General features: G+C 37.9%; 1 protein-coding gene and 1 long non-coding RNA gene across 3 annotated transcripts in view; one reads left to right on the top strand and one right to left on the bottom strand.

Annotated features, from left to right (window-relative positions):
- Window positions 1-21,701, bottom strand: part of SMAP1 (small ArfGAP 1) — a 206,674-nt gene that overhangs the window by 30,420 nt on the left and 154,553 nt on the right. For both annotated transcript variants that reach the window (XM_090034686.1, XM_090034692.1), the window contains one exon: window positions 16,331-16,415. In XM_090034686.1, coding sequence (XP_089890812.1) covers window positions 16,331-16,415 — 85 coding nt within the window. The remainder of the gene's footprint in view (window positions 1-16,330; window positions 16,416-21,701) is intronic.
- LOC149872812 (uncharacterized) overlaps window positions 1-21,701 on the top strand; it is a 74,173-nt gene that overhangs the window by 26,416 nt on the left and 26,056 nt on the right. The window lies entirely within an intron of this gene.

Raw genomic sequence — 21,701 nt, 5'->3', positions numbered from 1 at the left:
AATATCAAGCATTTGACATCCATTAAACTGAAAACATACGATATACATTATGGGGTACTAAATAATAAAACAACTTTAACTTAATACAGATATCATTCAAAGGCCCACTGGATATGCATAGTCTAACATAATACATTCATCAAACTTAAAGTGTGGTGTGTGGGAACAAGTAAAATATGTGTTTAAACAGGTCTTTAAAACCTGTACCAAAGATACCCACAGACTATCTATAAATCCTTACAGGAAAACAATTAGTTCCTCTTTTACTGTAACATAAAGAAAGTGCTTTACTACTCTAACAGTGATTTGCCCAAGGGAAGACATTCACTAAGGTCAGGGGTCTATTAGCAAAGCAGCAACACTGAAAATTCAGTAAGAATATACAGAAAGTATACCTGGTTATTACAAAGAAATATGTGAAAAGGCACATTGGAGGCTTCTGTGTACCATGCTTCCCTGATTTATTATTCAGTCATTTTCTCAGAACACGTTTCCTAACTGAGAAGTGCAGCAGTGAAATAAGAGCTTTATTCATATAAAATAATGTAATTAAACTTCCCCATTACTTGCACACTTTACAACCATAATCTATACTCTGACTGAAATATGCTCCAATATACTCAACAGTAAGCTTCCTGACTAGCTCTATAAAACAGTATTTTTCCTCCAAATTATTTATTATTGAAAAAAGGAAAGGATAAATGGCAGACTCTAGCAATATACTTATTTACATAAAAAGGCAACAGAAAGACCAGGTCAGGACACTGCATCTTTCACTGTTTTCTCATGCCCTTACATGTTGTTTCCCTTCAGTCCCCACCAGACACTGGAGAATATTAGCCAATGGTCCTGACTGAAAAAAAAAGCCGGGGGGGAGGAGGGATGGGGCACAAGAATGTGGCAGAAAAAGGATCCTGTCACACATCCAAAATAAAGATGGATAGAAGCCATCTGTACAGTTGTTACATATTTTCAAGCATTAACTTTATAGCCTGTTGGTTCTTTTTATAGTTAGACATTTTTATCATGTGATAATTACTTTGCACATGTGGCTGATCTAAATTTGTTGCATGATTAACCTGTTAATTGTGTGATAATTACTTTGCACTTGTGGCTAGTCTAATCAATTCATTATATGATATATGTAACATGTACAAGGGGCCGAAGAGCCCTACTGCTAGTTAAAAAGAAAAGGAAACCCAATTTGGGCTTGAAGTGACCCAATCTGGAGAAGACTTTATTGAGAAATAAGAAAGAAATTATCTACAAAGTAAGTGTTTTCTGGCTATCTTGTACTGTTCCTGGGAAGCAGTAAATAGAATCAGTGGCAGGGAATAAAATGAGACAAGGTTTAAATTGTCTCCAAAATCCTGTGTAATGGGATCCAACCTGACTGCACTGCACGAAAAGATGTGCTCTTGAAGGAGAAAGACCATGCTATCACTAAGTTGTGTGTGAAGTGTTAAGATATACAAGTCGAGCAATGCAAAATTACAATATGCAAAGCAACAGTGAATCTGCCATCCTTGTGCATAACTGAATTTTGTATTACCACAGAGAGGTGTTAACCTTTATGCCTTAATATGTATATGAAATGTGGCACAGTTACAGTTGCTATGGGAACCACAACTTTGAACTGTCTTTATAGTGTGTGTAAAATCTCTAGCGTAATGCCTTTTTTTTTTTAGCATTTACTTTACCTTTTCATGAAAAGGGGATCCAATAAATACAAACACTAGAAAAGAAAACAAAAGATGCTTGTATACAGCTGTGTGATACTTTAAAAATGCTATTTTTGCAAACAACATATTTGCTAGATATATAAAAATGTAGCTTGTGGTTCTAAAAATATAAAGCAATATTCAGAATTAGGTGAATCTTAATTATATAAAACTAAATTATCTAATTACATATACAAATGCAACATTTCCATTTATATCCATCTTTGTGTTTTTAGATGATCTCCAATTTATATAACATGTTCCTAGTTGATAATTCAATTTATTTAAAATATCGCTGTATACTTTACATTATGCACAAGAACTGTGGCACTGGGACCCCATAAGAATAATCACAGAGCCTGTTAGAGTCTCTTAAATTTACTGCAGAAAGGTGTGCAAGTGAGCAGGGGTGAGGGGAGAGGAAGGTTTGAAGCAAAGATGACCTAGTAATATTTAAATTGGAAGGATAATTCAACATCTTCAAGAACTGTCTAAAGTTTGTGCAGATATCCAGCTGTACACACACATGGGGTGGGGGGACATGACACGCCTCTCTTGATCTTCAGCATAATGCAGTCCCATGCAGGAATATTTAAGCTAGCTCTGGTATCAGAAGCAGTATAGCCACATTGGTACTGTGATTTGCCCAGACTAATTAACTGAGAGTTTAGGCAGAGACCTGCATTGATACAGTTATATTGCCCCCAGTCCCCAAGCTAGCTTTTTTAGAACTAGTTTGGGTATCTCTGCATAACATATAACCATATCACACACCACTGTGCCATGCTGCACATCTGATCTACTCAAGCACTTCAGAGGCAAAAGCAAAATGAGGTCTCAAGTTCATTGAGATTCCCCTACTCTTAGGAAGTCTTGAAGGACTCTGGCATATTGGAAAGAACCCAGGAAGTCCTTTCCTGCTGTCATCAGGAACAATAATATCATATTTCCCATATACTTTTTATAGACTTCAAACTCCATCCTGAAAACAGTCACGTTTATTGCCCTTCCTGCTCCTTACCCATGAATGGCTTCTCCGTCAGTCTAGTGAACAGCTGCCTGTGAGCTGCAGGTGTTAGTTTGGGGCCCCTGGCTTTGCCCCAGCCACTGCCCCTTTGCACTGTTCCTGCTGCAGCAACAGCTGCCAGATGCTCTGAATTTCCCCACCCTCAGGCTTCTGCTTGGCCCCAGGAGACAGGGCAGAGCAACATGGCACAGCCCACAGTGGCAGGGAAGCCCACAGCAAGGTGTAGTGGAAGACCCCATGCTCAGAAAGCTGACGGTAGAGTTGAGGCAACTGCACTCATGTGCCTGGTGCACTAAGAAAAGTGCTCACATGCCTGGTGCAGCAGGGAGTGCATGTGGGCCCTGTGGCATACGCTTCCACTAGTGAGGTCCACAGGGCACACGACACTTGGCTGCTAAGCTGGACAACCTCAATCTAGCATTTCCCAATTCTGCTGAGCTCAGAACCCCAATCCCTCCTTCTTACCTGTTGGTGTAAGTCCATCTTTTACACCTGAATTACTGTGGGGCTCAGCCCTACTAATAAGTACCATCACCCAAGCTGAGGGCACAATGCTGAGTTTAGGAACTGTCATCTTAGTCCCTAAGGCTGCCTTACAGAGTCTTCTTCCTCTCAGGCAAGCTTTTTTTCCATTTTAAGTTGGAGGTTTTGTCTATTGTAGCCTCAGACAATATCCAAAGAAAGCTTCCCCTGCATATGAACTCTTCTTCCCAAATGTTTTCCAGTCATCTTTCTAAAGGGGATAATTTTGTGTGACCCCATAATCACAGTTACTACTATAACTTCACATGCCCTTGATTAACAAAAAGGCAAGGACCTACCATGCTTCAGCTGCTCTCTGTTAACCATCTCTGTGCCCAAAATGACTTGACAGCAAGGGCTAAGTAAGCCAGGTCAGGTTACTTTGAATGAGACAGGGTTATGATCCCCGATTTAGGTTTTGCTTACCACAAAGTAATGACAGACACGAACAAACATGGTAACATGGAGCAGCTGGCACAAATTGTCACCCACGGTTAAGTGCAGGTAAAGAACTGGGTGCGAGTCTATGACTATATTACAGTAAATAAAAGCTGAGCAAGGGCAAGTTAGGCTCTTTTTTATTCACTGATAAGCTGCCCCCGTTTAGTTCTCACTACAGGGTAACTGAGGGGACAGCAACACTTCCTGTGGTGCATTTGATGCATAGCAAGTCTCTGACCTCTGTTAATTAAGGACACAGGTCCTATACCCAGGGCACAAAATATAACTGCAGGCCTGTGTGAATTATAGGCTTCACGGAGTTTATGACTTTAATGCTAACTGCTTCAATCCCTGGTTTGGGAACCATTTAACTTGAGCAATTAAATAGATCCCTGCTCCCAAGAAAATACTGGGTTAAAAACAAATACTGGTTATCTTAACATCCCAAGATATTTTCTGGAAAAACTACTGTCATTAAAAGAGCAGCTTTAAGCATTGCTTTCTAAACGTTATGTCCTTAGTAATATAATGTGTGGTTAAACATGTATTCAAATACAAAAATAACAGGTTTATTAAAATGTTAACATTAATCAATTTTTCACAACTGTTCTGTATAGTCCAGTGTTTGAGAAAATTTACAAATTGTGATACAAAAAGTTTGTTACCACCTCGTAACTAGAATCCGCCATTTTATCTTTTCTTATTGCATATTTTCCCTGTAGACTGAAACCACTGGAGAGCAATGACTACACATTTGATCTGAAATGACCTTGCATCTAAAGGGCAGAGTTTTCAGAAAACATCCATGCAAGGCCAAATAAGAAAAGTGAGCAAGTGACAAAGCTCTCACTTAGGACACAGAAGTTGTCATTTAAAACCATTTTGTGAAACTGAAATTTGAACATTCATGCAACTAAAAACAGTCACTTTCACATTAAGGATATAAAAATTTGAAAAGCTGCATATTTTCCCAATCAATTATTTGTCTACAATTTTTAAAAGTAATATTTTTCACAGAAAAGAGAGTATTAATGAAAACAGGTAGATTTCAATTTAAAAATGGTCCAATTGTGCCAATTAAGAAAATAAAATAAAAATTGAAATGGTAATTGAAATGGTTGGATTGCTCATAAGAAAAACCAGAAAATGATGTGAAAGCTTCCATTTTTGAAGTTTAAACTTAATTTTGCAATTTTCATGCGTCTACAGAACAGCTAGATGTTAAGTGTGCTGCAGAATAGTAAAGTTTATAAGCACCACTGTTTAATATTTGAAGAATACTAAATTATTAATACCATGGGACTCCACATTTCCAAACCCTGAAACTTTCATTGCATCAGGTCTAAATATTTATAAAATGGTGGCAAGCATTTGTAAAAGTATAGCTTGATGACAAACACAGAGCCTTTTCACTCCTTCTGTTTTATATGACCAGGACAGGATTTATTGATAAAAAGCACAACAGTAATAATTTTTACCTTACTATTTTATAAAACCTAAGTAGTTAAAAGAAATGTTCTTAAAATAGTATATAGTGATAATACAGAAGTTGTGTAAGCAATTATTTTCTACAAAATGTATTGGGCTAATTTATACTTTTAATATATTAAGAAAATCATAACCAAAGAACATTGCTCCAACAGACTGAAAATTCAGAAAGGCACCAGGGAGTACATATCTTAAGATGTTTATTGATATTACTCCTTCCACTTGGTATTATTCCTAGTAGTAGTGCCAACATTTTCACTGGATACACTTATAAATGGTTCATATTTTATAGTGGAAAATAGAGGCTGTCACTAATTTTAATCTCAAATTAAACAAATATTTATCCATAGTGGACAATAATGTTTTAGATGAACCATGATGCATAGAGTTCCTTTTCATTACTACTTTTCTGTTAATTCCACAGAAGCAATGCTGTGAGGCAAACCTCAGAATTATCTATTTTGTATGTACCCAAAAACCTTAGACTGTTTATTTAAATAGAACACATATCTAAACTATACAGTAATGATGTAGCTCAATCCAGATCATTATTATGGCATTCTGATTAAATGTATGGGACTCTAATGATGTACTCTGCATTAACATAGAGATTAGCTATTCTAGGCCATATAATCTCATTCTTTGTTGAAAAAGGAAAAATTTACTGAATATTTTTAGCTTGAAAAATTTCCTCTCAATTAGATTTAGTCCATAAAATCTATGAAGGTGAAAGTCTACAATGCCTTCATTTGTTCAATAATCCCACTTGAAAGATTAACTTTTAATGGAGTGGCCGAAGAGTTTTGCTACTTGGGCTGTAAACAGAAGTCACGTTTGCCCCAAGAGAAAATGATTTATTCCAGTCCTACAGACATACAACAGCATGGTACCCCTTCCACTCCCACTGAAGCATGTAGAATAAAATGAGCTATTGTTTTTTTCTGAAACATCCTAGCGTGCAGCTACAAGGCTACTGCAGGTCATCCCTTAAGAAACCTGCCAGGATGTGTGCTCTTGCCAGCCACCTGGGCCAAGTACAGACAGTCGAAAAGCCTGAGGCTGAATCAATTCAGTTTTGCTTGGTAGGTTAGTTGAACCTCCATAGATTAAATTGAAACAGAAGTGAACAGCCCTTTGACTCAGGAAATACAGCCACATGCCTGCAGTAGCTCAGGCTAGAGGTCAGGGGGTGCTAGAGCATGGCTCTCTGGCTGTGTGTTCATTTCCTCTTCCTGCTGTTCCTGAGGTTTCTGGGATTTACAGTCCAGACTTACAGTAGCACGACTCTGCATGGTTGCTCACCACTTCCTCTTCCTGCTTCCAGGTGCTTCTGGGATTTGTAATCCACAGTCGCAGCCAGCAGTAGGTTTCAGCAGGTAAAGGGATGTTCAACTCCCCTCCCTGCCCCCAGGCCCCAGCTGAGGTTTGCCTGGCAGGGGGGCAGTCCTCTCCCTCCCCTTCCCCCCCCCGCAGACTGGACGGCATCCCCAGATGGGCTTCCTCCCAACACACTTCGTCAGCCAGCCTTCAGCTAAGGAGCTGAGGGATAGGGCCAGCCCTGCTCTCTGGAGCAGAAAGCACAGTGCAGCCCAGGGCTGCAAAATGCTGGGGGACTCTGGTTTATCTTAAGCCAGGAAGGGGTCTGGGACAGAAGTTCCATAAACTGGTTTGACCCAAACCATTTAAGTCTGATACTACATTCAGCTAGGTTTATCTTAGATCAGTTCCAGCCATTTGAGAACTGGTTTATACGCACTGATCTTCTGTTCTGTTACAGGTTTAAAACAGTTTCTGATCACTTAAACCAGTTCATGTGCAACTTCTGTCCCTAGCCCTACAGGCAGAGGAGCTGCAATTCAACTTGGAAGAGCTGTGTGTTTGACTGACTGTGCTGCTCCTATTTTGATCTACATCAAACAGTTTCAAATGTGACATCTCTTTACAATCTTACCCTCATAAATATCCTGACATCTGCAAAGGAACAACTGTTGGCAAAGGCCTTTGGCCCAGATCCACTGTAGGACCCTTCATGGAACGAATGAAGTTCCTAACCGGTCCCTGCTGACATCTACTCTTGGTCTTCTCTCAAAAGTGGACTTCAAACTGTTGATCCTATTAGTTTTAACAACTTACCTTAATGGAGATCTGTAATATAGTAAAAATGCACCTCCCTTTCAAGTTAAGCACTTTCTGGCAAGAGCTTTCATGAGATTTTTTTTAGGGAAAGTGGGAATATTTGCTATCTATGTCTGTTTCTCAGCTTGACATTGCTCCATCCAAATATGGTTCCTTTCTATTCATAATAGTAGGAAAGGCATATGTACATTTCCAGAAGTAGAAAAAGGCAACTGACCAATCATTTCCAAAGATTTTAGTTTTAACCTAGAACACACGTAGCAAAATCTGAGAACAAAAATGTTTATTGTAAAATTAAATATCTTACAAATCCTCCATTTTTTTCTTTGTATTTAGGATTGTTAATGTGCAAGAAGAAGGTGGTAAGGCTCAAAAAGAATAATGCTAACCATGCATTTTTCAAAACAGCAAAAGTTTTAACACCACCAGTAACTCGCAATACCTTCCTGATTAAATCACAAAGCCTGTACTTTGATGGATCAAAATTCTGAGAAAGATATTAAGAATTTATAGTAAGTCTTTCTGAATATCAAAACAGGAGATTTGTAAAGTAGTAAGCAACACAAGTCTTCTTATGGTGACCTTCACTGGAATGCACTGAAACAACTTATTTTAATCATTGGTACTTCCATTTTAAATTCATCACTTCTCTAGAGAACGCATCAGTAGCTAAGGATGAAGTATTAGACATGGCAGATTCTATTGCAATGGGGGCACACTCAAGGCAGACCCTTCATGCTCAGTAACAAATGGTAATGAAAAACATAACATTCATTTACTTTTTACGTTGTCCTTCCTACTTATCAACCCAAAATGGATATTTATTAGATATTAGTTTAAAGGCAATCCAACTTCTGTTCCTTCTCTTTTTGCATTTATGGTAGTATAACAGATTATGTTTGACTGCTGCCTACCACATCCTGCAACCACAGATGCGATTCTGCTCTCAAAGGATTAGATAGTCTTATTTTAACCTTTTAGTTGTGCTACCAGATAGCACTGTACATTTAAAAAGGAGGGGAGATACCACTCCAGGCATCTTTTCTGATGCTTTTAAAATGGGAAAGACAGTATTTTTTAGCTGAAATTTTCAGACCAAGTGAAATAAATATCTAAAATCTGCATCTTGTGTGACAGATCAGAAAATCCTCAAGCTTTGAAAGAGAAAAAAAAAATACCGAAAAGAGTTGTCTTGGGTCATAGTGGGAGCAAAACCTGTATACTTCTGGCAAGGCCCGGGGGGGGGGGGGGCAGGGGGCGCTGGACCCAATGATCTCATGAGGTCCCTTCCATCCCCTAATGTCTATGAAATCCAGTTTGTGAGCTGTTCTACTTGAAGTCAATACTGTTTTTTGAATACGGCAACTGCCATCAATACCTGTTAGATCTATAGCAAAAGTGCTGCCTGCTGCGCCGTTCCAAAGTAACACTGAAGCAGGAGGAATAGCTGATCAGAGAGAAAAAGATCTGGATAGATTCTCAACTTCACATTTACATTTTTGTATTATGGTGTAATTTCTGTATGAATAATCTGGACTACTTTGGGCAAACCTTTTTCAAACATATACTTAGTTTCCATATGGCATGGCTGTATGTCTGAAGTTATACTGAGAATTAATGCTTGAAGGGGCTGGTTATTCATACAAGTTTTCATTTTCAAAACCTATGAGGGAGTCATTAAAACCAATGAATTTGCAAAAACAAACAGAAATGCAGAACACAGACAATATTACAAGGTGAGGCGAAACAAACAACTACAGACTTGCTTGTCTACTGCGTAAGGAGGTCACATGCAAGTTAATCGTATGCTTTTGTGTGATAACTTTTCTTTCATGATTTGCTGCTCTTTTCTGTCATGGAACTCCAACTACAACCGGAGTTTTCCAATTTGCCAGTGCCACTGTGTTTACAGTGATACTGCCTTGTGACTGCACTTATCAATTTGCCTGATCTAACATTCAGCTCCACATCATGAACCTAATTAAGCATTCTAAATGAAGTATTACTTCCTCTGCCCTTAACTAATTGAAGTGACTCTGTATAGCATGCTTTAACAATAACTGAATAGACAAATGCATGCATACACACACATATACACACACACACCACACAATCACATTTACTCAATATTACTCTTCATACACACATATATATACATATCAGTTGATATGTTTTCAGTTAGCAAATTGATTATATTACTTACATTAATTTGTTAAAATAAAATACGAAGCAAAAAGTATGGCAATTACTTATCTTTTTTCAAGCACAATCTCAGATCATCCATTACAAGCAACTTCCACTAAAAATACACTAGATAGTTACTTTAATGTTATTCATCTATTGTTAATGGTTTTTCTAAATGAGATATGTAACTGCTGAATGATACAGAACACAGCTGTCCAACTGGCAACCTACAAGCCACTTGTGGTCTGTGAGTGGAGCAGAGCAGAGTTAGGCTGCCTGTGCAGCCAGGAGTAGAGCCAAGCTGCCCAAGCTGTGTGCTGTAAGCAGTAGAGTTATATACTTCAATATTATTTGAACATCTCAAAAATGGGACATTCTATAACAATGTATTTTTTTAAAAGGTCAGTTCTAAGTTATAGCATCTCTTTCTAAATGGGTTGTCCAAGTAGATCTGTATGATAACCCAAGAAAACCTGCAGTACAACCACCATTTTTTTAAAAAAAACAACTACCCCTCAATCCTTTTCACTCAAATCAACCTGATGAGAGTAAAAGCACATAGATGATTACAGAAAGATAAAATTAAGAAAGTATCCTGGTGTGCTGAGTTAGTAGAAAAGAGACCGGATGAGCAGTATCAACAGGTGACTGACTAGCCATGGCAAGGTCCCTGAAACAGGACTTGGGCTTAAATACTGTAGTGGTTTGTGACAGACTAATAAACTAAGGGTTAATTAGTTATACCAAAAAATGACATAGGCACTATAAAACATATTACTCATTTTGATAATAAATTTAATTTTGTGCCTTCACATTTTCATTTTCAATAAGCCACTATTGTATTCATGGCTAATGTCTACTTGTACTTCAGATGTCAGAGGATAATCTGGAGTTTTGGACAGCTGGGACAGTTGATGATGTTCTGATTACCAAAATAGCACAGAAGGGAGTTTGGGATTCTGCAACCAGAACATTAACTGTAGTTGCAGCTAAAATGCAAAACAAGGAAATGCCAACATGGACAACTATTTAGTCATCCCTGAATTTGAGAGCCAACAGCTTACAGACAAATACAGGGGCAGTTACCTTCCAAGACTATGCTTCATGTTGTCTGCAAATTGAAGACATCCCATAATTAGTAAAGATTCTTTACACAACTTTACCATTATCACCACTACTTTATGGGGAACAAATTATTATTTTTTTAAATGATGAAAGCTTTATGTTCTAGAACATGAGATAACAAAATAAAAGGAGTAACTTGTTCATTGTACTGCTGTCACAAAGTCAACCCAACAATTCTTGCTAAAGCTACATTTATGTGCTTCCTTTGTTGAGAACAAGAAGTTTTGAAAGGCCAAATTACTATTATTAGTGAGATGCATGTCCATTTATGCTTCAAGCCAAAACAGCTACACCATAATATCATTTTTAACTTTGTTTTACTACTGAAATATATAATAAACTAGAAGCCTCTTTGTTATCACTAGTATGTGAGTATCAGTGAATTCAAAACTACAAAATATACTGCTGGGATTAAGCAGCGCCACAGAGACTCCTGACTTCCTAGTACTGCAAAGGGTACTGCATCTTCCTCACATTACATTTACTAAATTTGTTCATTAGCTTCTCAAAATATCTCATTTCGCCTATTACACTGGATATATTCCTATTTGAAGCATACCTTCCTTACTAAATAGGAAGATTTTTAAGTACAGGTTTCCCTCACTAGCCACTGGGATTAAGTTCCTGAAAGTTTCTGTTGTTGGCACAACAAAAGGCTTATGGGAAAAAACGGCAGGTGGCAGGCTGATGCACGGCCACAGAAAACTGTGGTTACTCCAAACTGTATACCATGGTAGCCAAAATGGTATATAGAATATTAAGCATGGATACTCAAAACCATGGTTAGCAAGGGAAACCTGTACTCCTTCTTGCCTTATAAACAGATTTTATGATAATATTTATAGTTACACTATATACCCTCTCCCAGCCCTAATATTTTCACTGGACATTACTATGCTGAGAAAGCGTAGTTACTGAATATCACCAAGAAGTTATAAGAATGATCCTTATTGCAGGGTTCATGTTATTTTGAGTTAGGTACTGGTAATATGACTCCATCGCTGCCCAACTGCACTTGCAATGAGTTTATGTTAATACAGGTTTTCTATATAGATGCTGTCTTTTGTTCATTCACAATGTAACTTAACAGGGAGATGTTTTTAAAATAATATAAATATTCTATAATAACCACTGAGTTTAGAGTTCATTATTTAAAACATGATGCTACTCCTAATTCTCTGTCACAGAGGAACACATAAAGGTCTTTTAAATAAAATATCTGTAGGTATACCTGGAGCATTTGCCTTCAGTACAAAACACCTTTGAATGGCTTACATTATTAGACATTTTGCAGCAGGTCAAAGTCACTACTCCACCTCTTCTAAAATGGATTACTCCAAACTTGAAGAGCACATTTAACCTGTGCTACCCAAAATAATGTGAACTTATTTAAATTTTCAAATTATTTCCCTGTTTGCCCTCTACTTAAATGGTTAGTGCTTTTCATTATTTTCTCTCTCAACATTTCTGTCTCGAACAGCAATTACTTATAAACAATATCACGGCAGAAGGAAGATTCAGTGCCTGGAGCTAGATTGGAACTCAAGTGCTACTCCTTGCTCCATTACAGATTTCTGCTGTTGCCTCAGACAAGTCGCTTTAGACTTTATCCATAATGGGATTTAGGCACAGTGACACTAAGCACTGCCATTTCTAATCTTAAGGCATCTTGCCCCTGGGGCAAAAACCACAGGCCTGGGATTGGTATCTAAATTCCCTATACAATGTATAGGGCAGCAGTTCCCAAACTGTAGACAGCAACCCCAAATGAGATCACAACATCAGCAGTTGGGATGCAAGATTTATGTGCCTACAGTGAGGTGCAGGGCTGCAACAGGGCTGGACCAGCTCCAGGCAGCTCCACAGCCCAGTAGGCAGGATCCAGCAGAGAAGGGAGTAAGTACTACACCATCATGGCTTCTAAGGTGAATTACAGCAGCAGGGCAGAGTTGTGCCCCCACTGCTGCCAGGTGGGCAGGGGGCACCTTGGCTTGGCAGCCATGGCAGTATGGTGCTCCCTCCCATACGAGGTCCTGCCCACTGGGATGTGGAGCCCCCAGGGCATGAGGGCAGCAAGACAGGGAGCCCCAAGCCCAGAGCTTTCATCCTCCTCACCACAGGGTCTGCTCCAGCCACACTGCCCACAGGGGAGGGGATAGGGGGGAGCCAATTCGCTCTGGCTGCAGCCAGAGCTTGGGTGCTTCTGGTAAGGGCCAAGGGGCTACAGGCCCTGGCTCAGGGACTTGGTGGGAGTGGGGGGCTGCACATTGGGAGGAAGAGGTGGCAGGGTCAGGGGGCTGTGGTTTGGAGTAAGGGACACCAGAAGGGCAAGGGAGTTGTGGGTTGGGAGTGAGGGGCATCTGGGGGTGAAGGGATGCACTGAAGAAATGGGGTCATGCTAAGGAAGTTTGGGAAGCACTGGTATAGGGAAATAGGTGTAAAATGGAATTTACTACATGCCTAGATCAAAGTTCACCAACAGGAAATGTTGCAGAGTAGCCAGAATTTAATGGAACAGGAAGAAGGTTATGCAGATTAGAAATCATCCTGACCTGAAGTGGCATAACTTTTAATTGAATAATGAGTACTTTAAACCATTTTAAGGCATTAATGTCCAACCAATCCAGGGATTAAGAGCTCCAGAAGCCACCAATATTACCATGCAACAAGGCCCTTAGGCTGACAGGCTGAAGTAACTATGGGCCTTATTACACCTTATAGTGCAAGCTGCACAAATGTTCATCAGTGTTAATGCTAGCTTGGAGTTTGAAGCAGTCACACTCTTAGTCTAGAAATCTTCTTTGACTGTCCCCCCACTGCAGAGCTACGACTCGTCACAAGAGACCTGGTAAGCAGGGGCAGGATCAGGATCTGTAGCTGTGAGTTTCCACTAGAGAGCTGGTGAGCCAGGACAGACTTCTATTCCTGTTCTACAGGAGGTGGCATGAAAGATCCTGGATACTAGAGGACTTCAACTTATGCAGCACATCTGTGGGGACTGGCCACACATCAACAGAACAAGAGCTGAGTAGTGCAGATCGGAGATAACCCTGACCTGTAGTGGCATAACTTTGAGCCACATTATGAGTGCTTAAAACCACTTTAGGTTGTTAACGTGCAGACAATCCAGGGATTAAGAGCTCTAAGAGTTGCTCAAAATTACCACGTAATAAAGGACTTGTGTAGGTTTAGCTTTAAGAAAAGGAAATTTAAGAAGGAATTACCAAATAATGGAAGACTGCCATTAACAAAACACAAAAAAAAACCCTATCCTGCCACACAGGACAGGACAAGAGCAATAGGCTTGAACAACAAGCAAGATCAGAACAAATTTAAGGAAAATCTCCAAATAGTAAGAGTTTAGGGACATGGAGCAAACTGTATGAGTTGAAAAATCTCCTTATCAGAGATTTTCAAGGAAAGGGCACAATGAATCTGTTTAGGGGGCTAAGTCAGATGATCCTTAAAGTCCCTTTCAACACCATGATTCTGTTTATCTTTAATTAATGGCATAGTTTTATTAATTCAGGTATCTTTTTTCCCCAAAATGTATTTTTTTTTAAATGTGCAGTCTTTATATTGGACTATTTTAGAGTCCTAATTTTGGTGCCAGATAATAACACCACTTTTATTTTCAATTCAGGCCTGTTAAAAGTGTGAGAAGTATGATCATTTTAGAGTCTTTATAATTATCAAATTTTATTTCCTAAGTAGCTTGCTGGAGTAGCTAACATTCACTAATGTAAAAAAAAAAAAATCCACAAAAAACAACAACTTTTGTTAGAAGGGCTTTAGAATTGGTAATTGTTTATGCCACAGGCCACAAGGCCTCAACTCAGGGGAATAAACAGGAAGAAAAAGATTAATTTCTAAGGCTACTATAAAGGAGGATAAGATTTCCATCAACTTTGAATAGCTTTGTTCTTTATATGTTTGAGAACCAGGTCTGAGGTCTCTTATAGTAGGTGACTTCAGATAGCATGAAGACATGCGCAAAAATTGCAGTAGTTAACCGTACATTTTATATCTAATAGAATATTCCATTATAGTTAACATTAGCACAGATTCACAATCACAAAGTATAACACAACTGAATGGAAAATATTAGGTACAGACAGAAAGACACAACTATTTCTGAATAAGGAATTAAGAACTGGCTTCTGTTTTTCCAAAGTTAAAAAAATAAAAGGATAAAGCTATGCATACTCCAAAGAAATAAGAATTATACTTAGTAATTGGACTATCAAGCTCTTCCCAGAACTGTTCAATTTTTAAAAACTTATACTAGAATTATACTTATACATAACGGCATAAAATTACATCAAAAAAGTATGGGAATGATACTCACCAGTTAGTTTATTAGCAAGGAGACTACCCAACTGCAACTACCATATTTATCCGCGTACCACATGCCGCTAAAATAGACATGCACCCTGTTTTAGGAATGAAGGAGGTGGAGGGGGAAACGACAATGATTTTTCCAGAATCTTCTCTGCCATTGAACTGGCTTGTACATTATCACATGAAGCAGGGCCAGTGTCCCATAGTTACTGCCACTCCTCTTCTCCCTACTGCTCAGCCAACAGTTACAACCACTGCCAAACTGGCAGAAGAGAGTTAAACCTATAGCTGTGTTGGTCCTGCAGCAGGCTGAAGTGGGGTGGGGGGCATGACAATGATAACAGGACTTTGCTGTGCTCCATTTGGTCAGAGGGTTTCTGCTTGGCTAGACTAGTGTACAGTTGCCTTTCTGGCATTCTTCTGCCTCTATTCTGGCACAGAAATTAGTTTCTTTAAGACGCACCCAAATTTGGCATAGTTAAGTTTTGGAGAAAATGTGGATGTGGTATGCAAATAAACACAGTATTCTATAGAAAAAATATTTTCTCAATACAAAGCAAACAATACATAATTAAAAAAATATATAGTTGGAAGAGCTCTCTCTCTCTAATTTCACTCAAACCTCCCCAAAACCCCCATATTTATAATATTGTGAACTATGAAGATCAGATAGTTTTAGGAATGTGGCGTATTGAAGAATAGAGAAAAAAAATAAAAACACAGCAATGTGTAGACAGACATTACAAAGAATAAACTATTACCGGAATCAAAGTTAGCTTCCTTACAAGACAAGTACATTGTCACCTTCCAGCTAGAAGGAACGCAAGGCATGTTACATTAAATTGAATAATCTCCAAAGACATCACAAGGCATTAAAAACAAATAAGGATACTGAGGTTTCAAGTCAAATATTGGAGTTGGCAGTAGTTAACAGGAACTGGTAACTATTGAAACTAATGGACTGTGAAAGATGTGTACCCTATAGAAGTGTAACATGGTAGCTTCACTATTTTGTCTTGTAAAAAAATATACATCTGTACTTTAAATGTTGAAATGCCACTGTCCAAGAACACTTTGAAGAGCACTTTGCTAGTCTTCCTTTTCCCTAAGGAACTCATTACTTGAATTTTGTTAAAGACTGCTGCCCCCCACAAACCGCTCCATTACAGTTTTTCTTTATAGTTGGAATTTAACAGAATTAATTATGCCATTTTCAAGTTCAGCTAAGAATACTGGTTGGCACATCATAAAAGATAAAGCAGTTTATATTCTTTGTAGGGGCTCCAAGGTCTTGTTGTGGTCATTTTTACAACAATAACAGATCATTCCCTTATTTACTACTTACCAAGTCCTAAAAGATCAACAGTGGGCTCTGGTGTTTTTTTCGGACTTGCTTTAGGCTCTAGTGGCTGTTCCTCCTTCTTCTGAGGCTTTAGAAGGGAAAAAAATTGCATTCATACATTTAAAAAAAATAATACATGGTGAGTCTGTTGTTAGCAACTTACTGATATAAGTACTTCAAGCATTCCTGAATATATATCACATAGATACTTTATAGAACAACCTCGTATGATGCAGTCTGACTAAGCTGAACTAATTTTCTAAAGAAAATAAACTGAAAAGGTGAGGGGTAGGATTAGGAAATGAATAGCAAAACTTACTCTTTTACAAGCATTCATTCTAAACATAATAGGACAATTTACTGTATTTAGGACAAGTTCAATACCAAAAATATGTTTACTGTCTACTATTAAGACTGTTAGTGAGCAAACAAATGATTTATGAGTATAACTGAGTTGCAATTAATTTTGATTTACCACAATTAATCAGTATAGTTCTGTCACTGTAGAGAGAAAAAAAGCTAAGTTTATGAGCTTTTAAAAAGCTGGAAATAAAAACAGAAAAATGGGCAAAACTGAAGAAGACTGAGAAGTAAAAAACATATCTGGCAGCCCTGATATCAATTGAATTGCAGACATTTTGGCTGCTCAAGGCAGCAGAGACAGCCCTTTGAGACAAAATGTGTGTTCATAGGTTTAACTTGTTGACGTAGGAACAAATGAGAATCTTGTACATACAACCTAATCTATAAAATCAGTTGATGCTGAACTGAAAGAAATATTATGATTAATCTGTTGCTGAAAAGTAAGATTCTGAACAAGAATGCAAGCAAACAATCAAAATGACAGCTGTGTAAGGAACAGAAGATATGATGATATGTTTTCATTCCATTAAATCTAAATTATGACTAAAATTATAATAAAATTATAAATTAAAAGACGCATACAGTTCAGGAAAGGTGCACACAATAATATGAAAATTATGTCTGGTTCCTTTTCAACTGTTGTAGGAAATGTATGGGTCACTGCAATTGTGAGGAGAAATGGTTTGTTATGTTGCTTGGTCTTATGATTTTGAGAAAAATATTGTTGATTTTTTGCCAATATATACCAAAAGTTACTAAAACAATAAAAACTACAGTTAAAATGGCACAAGACAGTTTTTATTATATCAATTTCTGTTGAATATAGCAAATCTGAAAGCACCATACTGAAATGCAATAATGCATGACAGAGTTAGTTTCAAATGCTATTGTGTGTTCCTAAAAAGCAAAATACCTCTTTGCATTCATTAGTAAGCATTAGACAGCTGAAATGTAAATAATATTCTTCTTTGCTTAGCAATGTACTGATCATAGGGAATTAATCTCATTACTTTAATCTAAAAATGCAATAAGAGTAGAGTCCATTGAGTAGACCGAGTGTTTTTTTTCTTTTGTCAAATGAGTGTTTTAATTCTATGACTGTCTACTATTCAAAGGCTTTCATTACATATATAAACAGGCCAAAACGGGAATAAGAACAGTTTACAGAGAAAAACGAATATAGCTAATCAGCCCTAAATTATATTTTTTTCAATTATTATAGAAAAATTCAATACATCTGACAGAAGAACAGAGTACTATCCATATACAGTACTGCAACTCTTATGATTTGATAATGAGTTCTGCAATATTTGTTGTTTTACTTAAAAACCCATTTGGTGAAAACAAACCAATATATGTGAGTTTTAAGAACAGTTTGAAATAGACAAACACGTTTGTAGGCCTGCTAAAAGTCTAAGTACTGGTGTTCTACCAATGTCAGAAATATTCCCAAAGCATTCCCTTGCTTCCTCGTAAGTCACAGTATATATCGTGACTATCCTTGTAATTAACTAGTAAATAAGAACCGCCATACTGTGTGAAACCAGAGTATCTACTGCAGTACCTGGTTTTGGCTTTATTAGCAAGCAGCAGATGCTTGCGAAGAGTATTACAAATAAAGCGTGTGTAGAATGATGCATCCCCTGTCAACAACCTTTGATGAGGGACCTTCATCAAAAGGTTTTTGAAAAAAATCCACGTATACTGTATCAACTTGGCCCTCCTTATCCATACATTTCTTGACTCCCTCATCCAATTGTAGATATATGGAGAAAAATATATAAAAGTACTCAAAACTACGAGAAGGAGAGTTAGTCTCTTTCAAAAAAAACAAAGTGATAACAGTAACAGCAATTGAAAGTGAACAGGTTTTACTATTTAAAGGGTGGAGCTGTTTAATTTTAAATTTTACACTAAATCATAAAGAGAATCATGTGTGCAAGCTCAGTCTTTGAATAATTTTACTTATGTAGACTCATGCTCAATTTTCAGAGAAAACTGTTCCCGAGACATGCTAAACACTAAATATTCAATATATGGTATACACAGTGAGGAAGAGGAGCTATTGTGTACTGTTATGAACTGGTATTTTACAACAATGAACACATTTAAGATAAATCTAATGTGCCTCTGAATCTATACACTGCTATGTTCATGTAACTTAAGAAAAACTAGCTTGTTAAACCTTCTGCACTAAATACATAAACACAAATCCAGTTGATGACCATCATAGTAAATAGAGATTTTCCCTGTCTTGACTAGTTCTAGAGCTAAGATGCCCTCTGTAGGTTTCTCAAAAAAGAAAATTTGCAATCTGGCTCTCCACTACCACTAAATGACTACATCCGTAAGTTCTCTACAATGGAGCTGACCGGGTAGCAGAGAGTTACTGCTGATTTACACAGCGGCTGTCCATTGCTGAGTTGATCTTAGTAATTAAGTGTGTAATCTAGAGTAACTCCTAGATGTACTGAATGTGGGTCATGTAATAGTAATTTTCTATTCCAGAAAATCTCTGCAATGTGGTTAAGTTCCTGTACGGTGTTGGTTTAAATGAAATGGAGCATGCTTTGTTAAAGTCCCGACACTATCTCAGCAATGCTCAACCTTTTGGCCCCATGGGGGAGATGAGCGTCACAGGGCCCGTCTATGAGCTAGACTGCATCCCACACCAGAATTGGGTCCATATGCCAGGATTGGGCCCTGCACCACCATTTGGCTGTGCCCCAGAATCAGACTCCAGGATCCTATCCTGCCCTTGGCCAATTCTGCATGCCAAGATCAGGCCCTCTACTGCCCTGTGCACTCAAATCTAGCATGCAGCTGGATGACAGGGTGATGGGCCAGATCTGGCCTGCAGGCTAGGAGTTGAGCGCCCCTGCACTAGCTAATTACCTGGGTTAGGAACAAAAGTGGTCACAAAAGCTATCAGTTTAATATTAGTTTGCTTGTCTCGCTAAGCACCAACATCCTCTGCCCCTTGTCTTTTATATTCTAAATTTCTGTCTCCTTTTTATACTCTACTTTCTGCACATCCTTTCACAACATCTGATGAAGTGAGGTATAACTCATGAAACCTTGTGAGATTATAGATATAATGTGAAATACACACACGGTGAGTGGGAGTGAAAGAGTGATATCATGCACACACATTGGTTAATCTGTAAGGTACAGACTGGTTAATCTATAAGAGGCAAATCTTCTTTCCCTTATGTTATCTAATATCAAATCTCAGATACATTTTTGCATCAGGCTGTCATATTTTTACTTCAGGTTGTCTTCAATCTTTTTAAAATCTGTCTGGAAGCCCCTATCTGAATGGTGTGCAGACTGCTGGAAGCAGACCATTGGTAAAAATGTTAAAAAGAAGCACTCTCAAGACTCTGGATCCAACTCTGTATTACTTAGGATCGTCTCTCTTGAAGCATCATTTCCAGACATGTAATGAAGTATCAGGGTAATATCTGGACAACCAGCCAGCAAACCTGTGTGCCAGGAAGTGTCATATGCTGCTGGTCAAGTCAAATAAAGAAACAGCCTCTGTTTTCTCCATCTGTTGCAAGATATTTTCCATATAAACAGTAAGAGCAAGAACTAGGTCACAGATACACCTATTAAAGCTGAACCCTGCCTGGTTGTCAGTCAGAGACTACTTTAATCTAGGCATAAGTCTTGGGAGAATTAACCTCTCCAGCAGTTTGCATTCACATCTTAGAAATTATACTGGATAACAGCCAGCCAGAAGGAAACTATCCTTTCCAGATTTTGCTTATAGATATCAAACCCTAGCTTTGTATTGCATCTGGTGTAATGTGCTCTCTCAGATGACATGGGGCATAAGACATAACATCCATTGCATACTCTTCTTCTGAAGTATAGTATTTTTTGAGAAATTTTGTCAAAGCCACAGGAAGCTTTGTCCTGCTTTCAAGGTAGCTCAGTAGTCTCAGCTTCTTCAGTGGAGGATGGCTGGATGATTTCTTCCTCACCAATACATTAGCACCATTCTTTCTTTGCTGATCCTTCAAGATTTTGGGTTTGTTTTTTAAACTTACTTTCAAACTCAGGTTACTACTTCTCATCAGGTCGGTCGGTCGGCCTGTCTGTCGGTCGTCAAAAAATGCCCTCTAGATTTAATCCTACATCTGCATGCTTTATGAACTCGAAGTAACTGATATCGTCCACTAAACTATTTCTTCATTGCCTTCTTTAAATGTCAACAACTTTATTATCTACTCTATTTCTCCCTCACCAAGCCATCTTTAAATCCTGCTAGTTCTTTCCTCCTGAAATCCACTGTTTCCCCTGTTGTTGTCCTAGGTGGTGTTTACAAAACCATAAACTCCTTGGGAATATAAAGTACACGAATAATATACAGTTAAGTTTCTCATGATGACATCACACAACCAAATTTCAATATAGGCAGTTATACATACAGACTCCCTTTTGGTGCTGTATTACCTAAATGTACAAAATACAAGAGGCCCCAAAATAAGCAATGAACATTACATTTTGACAAAATCTTATTATAAATAACTTACTTATAAAACAAGAAGTTGGAATTTGGAGTACTTCATGATAAATTGTTTACCAAAGCAAATGGTTAATAACACAGTGTATGATCTACAAATTCTCTGGCACCCTTCTATTATTTTGGGGGAAATGACAAAGTAGTCTATACTAAATTTCCAGTCAATCGCACCAAGTTTGGTTAGCTTGGATTCACCAGATGGACAGCAGCATGTTCAATGCTATCAATCTTTATTCAGCAAGTCCACCAGCTTTAAGGTTTTATATGAATAAACCAAAACACATAAAATTCATATCCTAACAAATGTAAAAAAGCAAATCAACTCTGAGTAGATAAAATTAGACCTTCTATAATTTATCAACTTTTTTTTTTTTATAACAAGCAAGAACATAAGGTCCAACTTAGATGAAATAATTTTATAAAAAGTAATTTCCTTAGATGCATGCTGAGCAGATATCTCATTCAAATTATTAAGTTTTC

The sequence above is a fragment of the Crocodylus siamensis genome, chromosome 1, assembly GCF_052110815.1.
Source record: "Crocodylus siamensis isolate JL-2025a chromosome 1, ASM5211081v1, whole genome shotgun sequence".
Classification (NCBI taxonomy): domain Eukaryota; kingdom Metazoa; phylum Chordata; order Crocodylia; family Crocodylidae; genus Crocodylus; species Crocodylus siamensis.
The sequence above is the reverse complement of the archived record's forward strand: the minus strand, read 5'-3'. Positions and strand labels throughout refer to the sequence as shown.